A 13,345-nucleotide genomic window follows, 5' to 3' on the forward strand; every position below is an offset into this window, starting at 1 on the left:
TTATCAGAAGGTTGAGTAGTTGCTGTATAGCTATCCTAGAGATAGTTTATATAAAGGTCTTGTAAAAAATCGCTTCAGAACCATCAACTCTTGCTCAATTCTTCTAAAAAACCTTCCCTTTTTCTTTTAAAACCCCGAAGCATTAAAAATGTTGCTTGGGTATGTTAATTTTTGTGAACATTTGTCAGCAAAAACAAATTTAAATTTGTCTGGAACATTCCCACGACCTGTTTCCAAGTAAAATTTTTGACCTAAAATGTGCCCGAAGTCAGCCTTGACATAGGTTTCATCGTCTATCAGAAGGCACGCGTCGAACGTGGTCAGTAGGGGAGAATTGTACAGAACGCACCAGCGAGGTAAGATGGCCTACGCAACTAAATTGCTTAAATACACGCTACTATGACTTCACATTATGTATTTTTTCGCTCTTATTGTTTAAAAAAAACGGCTTTTCAATTTTTTAAGTAAAAACGAGCACTATATAGACGTAAATTTGAAGATATTGAAAAACTGTATGGAGCTGGGTTAACCGTGTAAATATTATCGCTTTCCATGCAAGGTTTTGTAAAAAACTTATTTATACATTGAAGGAAAATGGCAGTTCCTTGAATGTTTACATTTATGGACTACCTAATGATTACGAATAAATACATTAACTTGGCTTATTTTCTCCAAAAATACTAAAAATAATAAAAGAATCATTTGGGGTAAAATCCACTATGAAACTCTTCTAAAAAATTGTTGACTAATAAAATAAAAGGACGTATTCATTATTCTCATCATTTAATATAAAAAAATAAAACAGGCCTTATTTTCGCAAGTCATGATAATTTGCACGTTCCAATTAAAAAAAACATTGAATTTCAATGGAGTCAAAATCCCATAAGATGATTATTTGTAGAATTCATTACAACTTTAAACAATTACTATTTACTGCTTTTACCTTTTTCATAATTTAGTCAAGGCCTGAAAACCATAACATAACGCGAATGCTGGGATGCCAGAAGCAAATATTTTTCTGAAATACCATTTTTTTGCAGGTGTAATTGTACAAAACAAAGCTAAGAAGAAGATTTTACTAATGTTACTTTGAAACAAAAGTTACTCGAAGAACTATTTTTTGATATCATTTTCAACACAATTATCATTAATCATCAGTTCATGTTAACATTCTTAAATCTACAATGTTCACAACGAAATAATCTTTTAGGTATACTTTAATTTAAAAAAAAATCATGAAATGAACACCAACCTACATGATACGTTATTCTTAAAATGTAAAAACAACAACTAGTTTTCCCCCCAAAGTTGGAATTATATGCAGAGATTTTTGAATTTGAAAAGAAACGAACATTTGGCATCCCTGCTGCAGATGACAAAAACAAAGAAACTTACATAGTGAGTTTTGCAAATTTTATGATGGACGAAATTCAAACTACTCTCCAATCGAAGTGAATTTTTCATAGAATTATTGCCTGGACATTGCAATTTATCAAAATTAATTAGAGAATTAATATCAGTTATCGTTCATCAAAATCGTATCGTATAGGGTAACGGACTTATTTTGGACCGGGTACATATTTTGGACCACCTTTCAGCTTTTTTCCAATATTTCCCTCATAAAACATTTTAATCATGATTTTTTTTAACAAATATAGTTAAAGCTACTTCTTATGATTCTAATCGTATCTAACATTCAATTTAAATAAGATGATAAGGGAGAGAAAATATGAGATAAAGTTTTCAATTTTTACAGTTGAGCCGAATTAAGCCCATTTCAGGAGGACGTGCCATTATTGAAGTCAACTTTCAAGAAGTTTTATGCCTAGCTGTGATGAATTTAACAACTACAAACATGTTCAAAGCTATGAAAAAACACTTGAAAACTAGTTTGCAAGCTTGAAGAACCAAAAAAACTTGTTTTGATACCAAATTTACCCATGTCGAAAATAGGTCCTACTAAATTCCTTAGGGACTTATTTTGGACCACTCAACATAACCTGGGTATTGTACTTGATGTTAAATGTTCATGAATGTAATAAGACGTTGAACAACGATATGAAAAGAATTTTGAACACTATTTTGAACGCTTACTAAAAATAAAGTTTGGAATTTTGGTATTATTTCATACAATTAACTACACCCATAGAAGAGGTTGCAAAAATCCAATGCCTATTTAGCACATCTCTGTGCCGATAATGCGCTGAAATGTGCACTGTGCCGAAGATGATATGTTTGAAAAACCGTAACTGGCATAAGGACTCGGCTCCCAACTAAAATGATGCATGACCACTACATTCAAGCAAAACAAGAAAAACATTTTATGAGATTTCGTTCCTATTGGATAATTCATCCCAGAAACAAGAAAATAAAAATATAAACCACAGCGCCCGTAGGAAGAATCGAACTCAAATCACTAACTAAATGGTCTTGCCAGACCGATATCTTAACCAGTGTACTATTTGAGCTTCATGCAGGTAGAGGGATATTTGTCATAGGCATTCTGCCACCGATCAATCACAAAAGAAACGCACGACAGTGGCTTCCCGGCGTTTGGCCTCCTTTCAAGGTATTCATTTGTCTTGCGATGGAAACGGGAAAGGGAACGGGAGTGGAGGAAACGGGAAACCCATTGAATGAGAACTGTGCTTTGCTTACTGCCTGCTATTACATACACACGCTACATATACACAGCTGCTAAAGCCGGGCAGCTTGGCCAGTGCTTGTTTGCCGGTGAATTGAAGGAATATATTCTTGTTGGTTTTGCTACATACACAAGCACAGCTTAGCCGTGGTTGTTTGCCGGCGAATTGAATTGAAGGAATGTTTTTTTTTGTTGTTGCTTTTACTGCATACACACGCACAGCTCGGCCGTGGTTGTTTGCCAGTGGATTGAAGGGATTGAATTAGAAGGATGTTTTTGTTGTTGCTTTTGCTACATTCACACGCACAGTGCTCGGTTCGCTGGCTGCCTGGTGTTGGCCGGTATTTATTTCCATCCTTCTTCGTCTTGTGATGCGATAGGGAGGGACGTGAAAGCGTTTTTATTTTGTTTCTTTCAGACATACGCAATTCGGTTAACTTGGGAGATTAATGCCGGTGGGAGCAAATCGAATCAGCACCGATCGCGTTATCTTCTTGTACCAATGATGCTATGTAATTGACTACACGCCATTGGCACAGAGGCTGAATTTTGGGTGTAGCTAAGGCCCAAACCCGCCTTTAAACGGGGTTTATTTCAATCGACATAAACCCAAGCCAATGATTGTTTTAACTTACTTTCAGAACTTTAAACCTTGTTGATCTTACAATCCACATTAATGGCAACTGTTTGATAAGCATTTGTCAAAAGCAACAGCTTAAAGAAGCTTTAAAACATGAAAAAGGTGAACATGCACGATTTTTTAATTAAGTCATTATTTTTTATGCTTCATAATAAATTATTGACAGTTTACTCTAAAGGTTGCAACCATTCGATAACAACCGATGATTTACGAAAAAAAAAATTATACTTGGTTAGATAGAATAGACGAAATATAAACCCCGTCTAAAGGAGGGGAAAAACCGAGGAAAAACCAACAATAAATCGGCAAATATGTAACGAGTTCAATTTTTGTAACAGTTTCAACAAACAAGTGTACCTAAATAGAGGCTGGGGAAAAGTCGAAGAAAGTTAGTTCAGGAACAAATTAACGTGAACAAATCAAACTTAACTACAAGAATGACAAAGGAAAAGAATTGCTGCATTATTCGCATAATTGCGCATCAATGGCTGTCGTAAATATAGCTAAATTTAGATTTAGTTTGAGGGTGGTCCAAAATAGATCCAAAAGGTGGTCCAAAATAGAAACGTGGTGGTCCAAAATAACGACCAGAGTAATGATCGAAAAAATGAGTTTTTAGGCTTAAATCTTGTTATATTGCAACAAACGACGACATGTATCGATAGAAAAAGTCTCTATCGTTGTAATGAACGGATAAAGCAGTCAAAAATTGTAACATATACTTTTTTAATTCAGAAAATAGTATAGCCACTTCCCAAAGCGGTCCAAAATTGGTCCGTTACCCTATTTGCTTTTATTGTATTATTTTGAGCAGAATATAAAACATGTTTTTTGAATGCTTTTTCCCACTGTGATTTCGTACTGCTATTCCCAGTGGTTTGTTTGTTTACATTTTAGAAGTGAAGTTTAATTTTAAAAAAATGGGAAGAAACTACGTTCGAAAAACAACGCGGCAATCCTGGACGAAATCCAGTTTGAAAGCGGCTATTAAGGCGCTTAGATTGGGCGTATCCATATCTGCTGCATCCAAGCTTTATGCCGTACCGAAAAGGACTTTGCTGCGCTATCAAAAAAGGCAAGCTGAAAACGGAAAGTTGGAGATCTGTCGGATGGGTCGGTTTAAATCCGTATTTACACAACAACAGGAACTGGAATTAGTGAATCACACCATTCAAATGGCGAACAGTGGGTATGGACTAACACATAAGGACATCCGAAGAATAGCCTTCGAAAAAGCAGGAAAACTCGGTCTTGATCACCCGTTTAATCGAGAGAAAGAGCTAGCAGGATCGGATTGGCTACGATCTTTCCTCAAAAGACACCCGGAACTTAAGTTGCGAAAGGCCGAAAATACATCTTTAGCGCGTATAAAAAGCTTCAATAAAACAGCAGTGAATTCATTTTACCAGTTGCTTCGAAAAATCTTCTCTGAACATAATTATTCCCCGGAACAAATATGGAATGTTGACGAAACAGGATTTAGTACGGTAAGCTTAGTGTTTTACAAAAAAAATTAAAAAATAACATTATTTGCACTTTTAGGTTCAAAATAGATCACAAAAAGTATTCGCTAAAAAAGGACAGCGTCAGGTATCCGGAGTTTCATCTGGTGAAAGGGGCACGAACACAACCGTAATAATGGCTATGTCCGCGTCAGGCACCTTTGTTCCACCTGCATTTGTATTTCCTCGAGCCAGAATGAACGATACCTTGAAAGTTGGAGCTCCTGAACGTTCTTTATTCATGTGTCATCCTAGTGGGTGGAGCAACAGCAACACTTGTAGTTTGTGGTTTGAACTCTTTTTAGATTTTGTTAAACCAACAGCCGAGCGACCAGTGCACAGTGGTGCAGAACATCAATCTAGCTGTACGAAATTAATAGCGCCCAGGGATGAAGAGATAGACATTTGATGTCTTCAGCAACATTGTTCAGTTTTTCAAGGAGCATATTCTAGTGTCAAAATTTTTGCCGAGGGGTCCATTGATAGCGAGATAAAAATGCTAACTTTTTTGTTTTTCAAATTAGGGCTTTGATGTCTTCGACAAAGTTGTTTGTCTGATCAAAATACATAAGTTTGTTCAATATGTCAAAGTCCTATCACATTACCCTCAGGAATTACAGTCAAAGTAAAAAAAATCTCTTGAAAAAACAGTTTTTTGAACCTGACACGTTGTAGATTGGATAGAATGGTTCGTTGTCTTTGAAACAAAGTAGTAACAAGCCACGATCTACAATTGTCTCATACATTATGATGGGTTTAGAAGTTACTGAAGCCCTATAGAAAGCATTTACTGTATTTTATTGGCAATTTTGGAAGGCTCGTTCATCGAAAAGTGCACATTTTCGCAACACCTTCTTTTTTGTGATTATTTTTTATGATAAGCGGAACCATTTCCATTTGAAATTAGCGCGGAAATCGGTGGAACTAGTAAAGATTTGAATGATTGAAAATACACATTTTATGTAAAAATTACCTATTTTACTTATAGAAAAAACGTTAAAACATTTAATTGACTAATAAAATGTTGCAGTTTTCTTTTATATATTTTGCCATATCTCAAGCCATCAAGAATATAAAAAAAAGAAATCGCAAGAAACCAAAATCTGACATTGTGAGTGATGTTCTGTGTGTGCAATGCGGAACTTTGTTCAGCTCATCTGTTAATGGATCCGAATGGAAGAAGTGCCTTCGATGCGATATTTGGTTTCATGAAACCTGCAATGGATCTGATTTTACTACCTGCAGCACTTGTTTTTGATTTGAACCTAAAATAATTCAGATAAATGTAAGTGAAATATGAAATGATTATTCACCTAAAAGTTGAACTATATATGTGAAATGAAATAAATGTTTTTTTGGCTACGTAAGTAAAAGTTTTTTTTTTTCAAAAAAATTTATCCGAAGTGAAATGACTCGCAGAATAGAACGATATTTCCCTGGCGGTATCACCATAAGGTGCATTTACGGCTACAAACAGGTTTATTCTTAAACTTTAGTCGAGTGTGGCTCGTTTTGGTGTTCTGTTATCTTATTTAGGTCAACTGAGTCACTTGCTCAATAGTATTTAAATATTTTGTCGTCACTGAAGTAACTGTGTCACTTCAAGGAACTGGACTGAATTTACAGAATAGGCCTCTTTGTAGCCTGATACCGTTAAATGATAATGACACCGTCAGAGAATATTTTGGCTCATTCTGCAGGTTGAGTAATAGCCCTTCGTCGTTCTGGCTCCAGAAAGCGCTTGAGACAAGAAAACCCAGTCCAAAAAAGCTACTAAATATCATCTGACGTTTCTTGAATAAATTGCCAAATGCAACCTGCAAGACGTAGTGAAATTTTCCGAGTCATTCGTCACGCCAAATAAGTTTCGGATGCACAATTGCTGCAACAAGAAACGCCTCATATCTTTCGAACAGAATGAGACCTGTGAATCGGTGCAGTTATTCAAACGGAGAAACCACTTCGTAGTTTAAATAAGCTTTAGTGTTTGCAAGATTATTATATTTTTTGATATATCCTACCTTGCAAATCTGTCAAAATTGATCCAAAAATTCACGATAACTTCCAAAGTAATTATCACATTCCGAAAGCTACAAGTGAAGTTTTGTTACAACATTGTTGCTCTTTCATTCTTGAAAATTATAGTTTGCTTCGATTTTATCACATTAAATCTTTCTAAGCCAACTAAATATAACAAATACTTATTAGTTGCTGATGCTCAGATTTGTTCATAGTGGAAAACGGTCAAGATGTTTTGGTAGCTGTAATGAGTCGCTGGTTGCCCATGTTGTTCGCAAGACTCGAGGCACGTCTCAAGATCCCCGAACAAAACGGGGGACCTATGATTCGTTGCATCAATCAAAATAATGCAACCATTGTCCACTTTAAACTATGAATTTACTGTTGTGTGCATTGAACCCCATTATTATTATTCCGTTCTACCCCTTTGTTATGGTGCGTTGTTGCAACCAATTTTGGCGTTTTACCCCACAGCATGATTTAGAGCAGTTGCGATTTTTCATAAAAACTACATGAAAATCGATAATGTAAGTATAAATTACCTAGTAAGCATATGGTATACAGTTGCCTTGAGCGCTTTACATGTTCGATGTTCTTAAAAACCATGTATTAGCGCTGTAAATTGCGTTTATGCTTAACTGGTGCGTTTTGTACAGTTCTCCCCTACACTATAGGCAGCACCGGACTTTCTGACCAAATCACGGTCCGCCAGATTGGAATTCCTCTTAATCGTCTTCATAATTTTACCACGCAGTTTCCGGTCGACAGTTCCACTCCGAAGATTGGCTTGAGGTTTCCGAATCCTCGTCAATGTTTCCTTATACCGTTGATAACGTGCCATATGGTATTTCTGCAAAAAAGTGAAGTTATCTAAAAAAAAGTCTGACATTTATTTTTTACTTTTGTTTCATTAGCCATTACTTATACAATTCAAATGAATTTACTTATTGGTGTCTTTTCACAGCGTGCACTCAAAATCGATGGCTGCCGGTCGGCTCGAAAATGTCACACAAACCATCTCTAGGATACTGGAAGGATACGACATACGGTTACGGCCCAACTTTGGCGGTAAGTCCATTTTTTCTGAAACTCAATATTATTCAGGTGTTTTTCAAAGTATAACGACCATACATACAATGGTCAATTATCACTTTTCTTATTTGATCTCTTTCGAATTCAGTTCTCAAATACAACAACCCGTTATTAGTGAGCGCTGAGTTGAAAAATAAATGATAAATACCATGTCAATTAATTACGATTTGGGTTAAGCATTTCCGTTTGGCCGCATTCAGACTGAAAAGCGCTGCCAAGTTTAATTGATTCCAAGACTGTAGCTGTCGCAACGCAAGAGCTTGAACTAGAGTTGTAAGGCATTAAATTATGCTTTATTGATATGTTATAAAATGTCTATTGGCGTTTTTCTCTCTCATTCTTCACATTTAAATCGATAGAATGGTGTATGAAATAAAGTCTGTCGTCAATCGTAAAAACACAAAACTGTGGTTATAATCTCTAATGGCCATCTGCTTTTTCTTGCTACAGGCAAGAAATTTAGAACTGATCCGTTTGGAATGTTAGCATTTCTAGGGATACACTTCAACAGAAACAGATTTTTTTTAAATTGTTTTCTTTTCACATACCTATTAGTTTAAAAATATCTTTTTGAGTAAGTTCAGCTGATATTTGATTTTCTTTGTTTTTTTTATAGGTGAACCACTTCACGTAGGAATGGATTTAACAATAGCTAGTTTTGATGCAATTTCAGAAGTGAATATGGTAAGAGTTTCAATTCTAATTCGATCAACATTTGCCCGAAACATTCATTCATAAACTATATTTTTAAGCAAACTTGTTTCAACGTTCACGCTTTCATTTAGGAATCATCACATCGTTTAGAATTTTCAGACCATTGAACTCCCTCATCTTATCAACTTTCCGTTCAGAGTCATATACCCAAATATACAACTTATCCAATTCACTGTAGGTATGCATGAAAGGTGTAGCATATTATTCATCCTCACAATCCCCATCAGCTGATCCAAATTTGTCTCCTCAAGCGATTTTTTTAGTCATGCTCAGGAAAACTGACTTTCGCGGTGCTATTTTTAGGATTATACGATAACGATGTACCTAAATCAGTACTGGAAGGACGAACGGTTGGCGTTCAATGCCTATTCGATATGGCGTTCGGACGTTGCGGGGGCGTCCTCGTCTTCCGGTGGCGGTGGCCGTCAGTACGACCAAAATGGCGACATCATGATCGACGACGACGGGGCCAACGATGTGATAACGCTGTCCGGCGATTTTGCCGAAAAGATATGGGTCCCGGACACGTTCTTCGCCAACGACAAGAACAGCTTCCTGCACGACGTGACCGAACGGAACAAGCTGGTCCGCCTCTCCGGGGATGGAACCGTCACGTATGGGATGCGCTTCACGACGACGCTGGCCTGCATGATGGACCTGCACTACTATCCGCTGGACTCGCAGAACTGCACCGTGGAAATCGAGAGCTGTGAGTTGTCCTTTTATTTTTGTACAAATTAATTTCTAACGACAATTAGTAGAATCTAAAACGCAACTTACCCCATGACCCCATTTAAAAAATAAAAAAGTTTCTTTTTTCAATTACTGTCTCAGATAGGGTCAACCATCAGCCATTTCAAAATAAAATTTCAATATCAGTTAGTAAAACTATTCCAACTTCTAGCGAGACAACGACACACATCTAGCCAAGATTGATTAACTGTGATAATGACGAAATTACGTGGTTTTTGGGGTGGTTTTTATTTATTTATTTTCACCCGTCTTCTCATGCTGGATGTGTGACAAGTTTAATGTTTTCTCTTTAATTTTGTCGTCCCCCATTGTAGATGGCTACACCGTGTCAGACGTGGTGATGTACTGGCGCTCGACGCCGATTCGGGGCGTGGAGGAAGCGGAACTGCCCCAGTTCACCATCATAGGTTACGAAACTAATGATAGGAAAGTGAGTATGAATTTCATCTCTTGGAAAAAAGAAAACACATTGAAACTTTTAACAGAAGAGCTTTTTTAAAAGCAAGCGAACAGCAGAAAATAACTTTTTCTAAGAAAGATTCGCTAGTTTAACGTTTCAGTCTACTTTCATTCGATCATCCTCATTAATTATCTTATATATAAAAATGGAGGCGTTTTCTTTGTTACAACATCACGTATGAATGGTCGATCGAAAGAGGACGAATGACAGCTGCTGTTAAAATCCTCTCTAAATAAATCAAATTAGAATTAGAATTAGTCGATCGAAATGAAGTGAAATTTGGTATCCGAAGGTTTTTTGGGTCAGAGATGGTTTGTATAATAGTTTCAAGAATCTAATTTTTTATGGAAGGTGGACCAAATACAAATTCAACTTTGTTTGTTACGATTTCCATAAGAATCGATTCGCAATCACGATGAATTTTAGAGCGTGTAGATGAAATCAAACATTTATTACGATTTATACATTAGCAGGTAAAACGAAGTTTACCGGGTCAGCTAGTTTAAAAAAAAATAATTAAATCGCTTACTCTTAATCAGTTAGCGGTCACTGCTATATGAGCCGAAAAATGTATTTTAAGCCTAAGCCGCTAATCGCTAATCGCTCCTGTTGACTAACAATGTTATTTGGATTTACAGTACACATTTTTCTGTTCATTCATTAACATTACAAGCTGTTGGATTAGTCTATAGACTAGTGTGTTGCAACTGCTAAAGTCAGGTTTTTTTTAGGTTTTATTAGTGACACATTAGTGGTGTGGAATCAAGAATGCCTTTATCACGACGAGCCATGGTACTCTCGGAAAAGATAGTGGAAGAAGATATGAATGTATGTCGGATGAAACTTGGAGGATGGTCGATGATCGGCAAAAGTCGCAATTTAGCAGGCATGTACCGGATCAGCCAAAGCAGCTGCTCGCTTACGATATGCAAAGTTGCAAAAGGCAGTTAAACGAGCTTTTAGACGAGACAAGAGAGCCTGGACAAACTCCCTAGCCGAAGAGGGAGAAAGAGCCGCCGCCATTGGAGATATCCGATTACTTTATGACATTTCTCGCCACCTTGATGGTACAAAGACTAATGTAAGAATTCCGCTGAAAGACCGAGCAGGTCAGCTATTGACGGATCGAAGAGATCCGCTCAAGCGTTGGACTGAGGATTTTGAACCATTCTTCCGAGTCACAAATAGCGATGGCCAACAGGATTCGCAGCTCGAAGCGTCCTTGCTGGCTGAAAAAAAAGCGACAATCAAAGACATGAAGTCCAACAAAGCGCCTGGAATCAATTGCATTCCTACTGAAATGCTCAAAGCCGACTCTGCCTTGTCAGCACAAATGTTGCACCGTCTCTTCGCTGACATTTGGGATACTGCAACACTTCCGGCCGCCTGGATGTAGAGTTTCCTCGTGAAGGTTCCGAAGAAAGGAAACCTGACCGAGTGCGGTAACTAGCGTGGCATAACTTTGATCTGTACAACCCACAAAGTACTCTGCAAAGTGATCCTGAACAGGATCCAGGAGAAAATCAACGCTACACTCCGACGACAACAAGCTGAATTCCGAACCGGACGATCATGTGTGGACCGTATCACAACGCTACGAATAATACTGGAATAAATCACCGAATTCCAGGGCTCTCTTCTGCTGGCGTTTGTTGATTTCGAAAAAAGCATTCGACCGAGTTAACCATGAAAACATCTGGGCGGCTCTAAGGCGAAGAGGAGTACCAGATAAACTAAACCATCTCATCGAAGCACAGTACGAGGCATTTTCGTGCAAGGCCTTGTAAGAGGGTGTCTTGTTCGATCCAATCGCGGTAACTGCTGGAGTGAGACATATAAACGTCAGATAACACTTTCATCGAGGTTGTAGTGATTGGTCGCGAGTAAAAGTAGTTTTTAAATATCGCAGTGAGGGAAAATGATGGGTATAGTTTTCCCCAAATAATGTAGCCTTCAAAACCGACGAGAGCCACCAATATGCAGCCAGGAACTTCAACACCTCATAACCAGAGGGCCATCCACGGTAACCCGCGCTGCTTGGTAACCACCCGATCGGTAGCGACGCCCGACGAGTTGACGAAAACGAAGCGATCGTGTCCGCAATAATGGGAGAGCAACGACCTGTACTCGCGGTTCAAGGCGGTGCTGGCTCACTTCCAATAATACCACGACACGGTGAAGTATAAAGTGCACGACATACAGCACACACAATCCATCTAAGTGATAAAAGCCAGACACCAGGTAAGCCATGAGACGCCGAACCGCCATTTTGTTCCCGCAGAAATACGGAACTCTACATAATGCCTGATTCCTCGACAGGACCCCTAAGTCTTTGGCCAAAAGCAACCATTTGGCGGGACGAAAGTCAACCTGGTCCCTGAACCCTGGTCCTGAATCGGCATTGGTATTTAGTCCCGGTCGTCACGGATAGCAGTTATCTGTCGGACAGTCACACGTCGAAGGTGATTGTCGATTCCGCACTACGAACCCTTCGGATCGACCAACCAGCTCTCCAACCCGCTCATTCGTCCTCGCCATGGAGATTCACGGAAGGAAAATCCCGGTTTACGGCTGGAATTGGACCGACAGAGTAGTTGGTCAGCAGTAGCGTCACCATGGCCGTAGATCCGCCATTTTCAACAGCGACAATCAGGGCTCTAAAAGGTACCGTAACCATCTGGTCATTACTAGTTTGCGCATATAAAGTAGAATTGTTGTGGTAATTGTTAAATATAGATAGAGAAGTGCATAATTGGGGTTTTCCTGATCTTAGAGTTCGAACTCCCTGCGATATCTTTTGGTAAGCGAGCCGCCCTGAGGCCTAATAAAGGGAGTCCCTATAACGCCGGTTGGGTGGTAGGTTTTAAACTTACAGACAAGGATGTATCTTATCACCGCTGCGCTTTCTCGTCGTAATGTATGAGATCTTGACTGGATCGATTGACTGTGAGGATTTCCGTGGAATCCTTCGACAATGGAGCAGCTGAACGACCTTGACCTGGCAGACGATATTGTTTTGCTCGCCCAAAGACAATAAGATATGCAGAGCAAGCTTAACGACCGCACCGAAAGCTCCAAGGCAGCAGTTCTCAAAGTCAATGTCGGAAAGACCAAGCCAATGGAAATCAACACAGATAATCCTTCCAATTTCGTGGTAGCTGGGCAACAAGTTGAGAAAGTAGATGTTGGTGGCCTGGCAACTGGATCTCAAATGGCGAACTACATTGCCGGTGTCATCAAAGAGCGCTAGAAATTGAGATTCGGGAACGTAAGTGGAGATGGATTGGGCACACGCTGCGAAGAGATAAGAACGAGATTTGCAGAGAGGCCCTTTAATGGAATCCACATGAAAATCGAAGGAGAGGCAGATCTAGAAACTCGTGGCGAGGCCTAATCGCCGAAATCCGAACTGTCGACGAGAATCTTGTCTGGGACCAAATGAAGACGCTGGCTCCGGATCGTCAACAGTGAAGGTCTTTTACCATCAACACAAAAATATCAATAATTTCCAGCATGGATTA

At 38.7% G+C, this 13,345-nt stretch overlaps 1 protein-coding gene across 3 annotated transcripts in view; it reads left to right on the forward strand.

Annotated features, from left to right (window-relative positions):
* LOC129750080 (gamma-aminobutyric acid receptor subunit beta-like) overlaps nt 1-13,345 on the forward strand; it is a 97,467-nt gene that overhangs the window by 68,779 nt on the left and 15,343 nt on the right. For all 3 annotated transcript variants that reach the window (XM_055745302.1, XM_055745311.1, XM_055745294.1), the window contains exons 3-6: nt 7,770-7,873; nt 8,514-8,581; nt 8,915-9,320; nt 9,679-9,794. In XM_055745302.1, the coding sequence (XP_055601277.1) occupies nt 7,770-7,873; nt 8,514-8,581; nt 8,915-9,320; nt 9,679-9,794 (694 nt within the window). The remainder of the gene's footprint in view (nt 1-7,769; nt 7,874-8,513; nt 8,582-8,914; nt 9,321-9,678; nt 9,795-13,345) is intronic.

Source organism: Uranotaenia lowii, chromosome 1 (genome assembly GCF_029784155.1).
Source record: "Uranotaenia lowii strain MFRU-FL chromosome 1, ASM2978415v1, whole genome shotgun sequence".
Lineage (NCBI taxonomy): Eukaryota > Metazoa > Arthropoda > Insecta > Diptera > Culicidae > Uranotaenia > Uranotaenia lowii.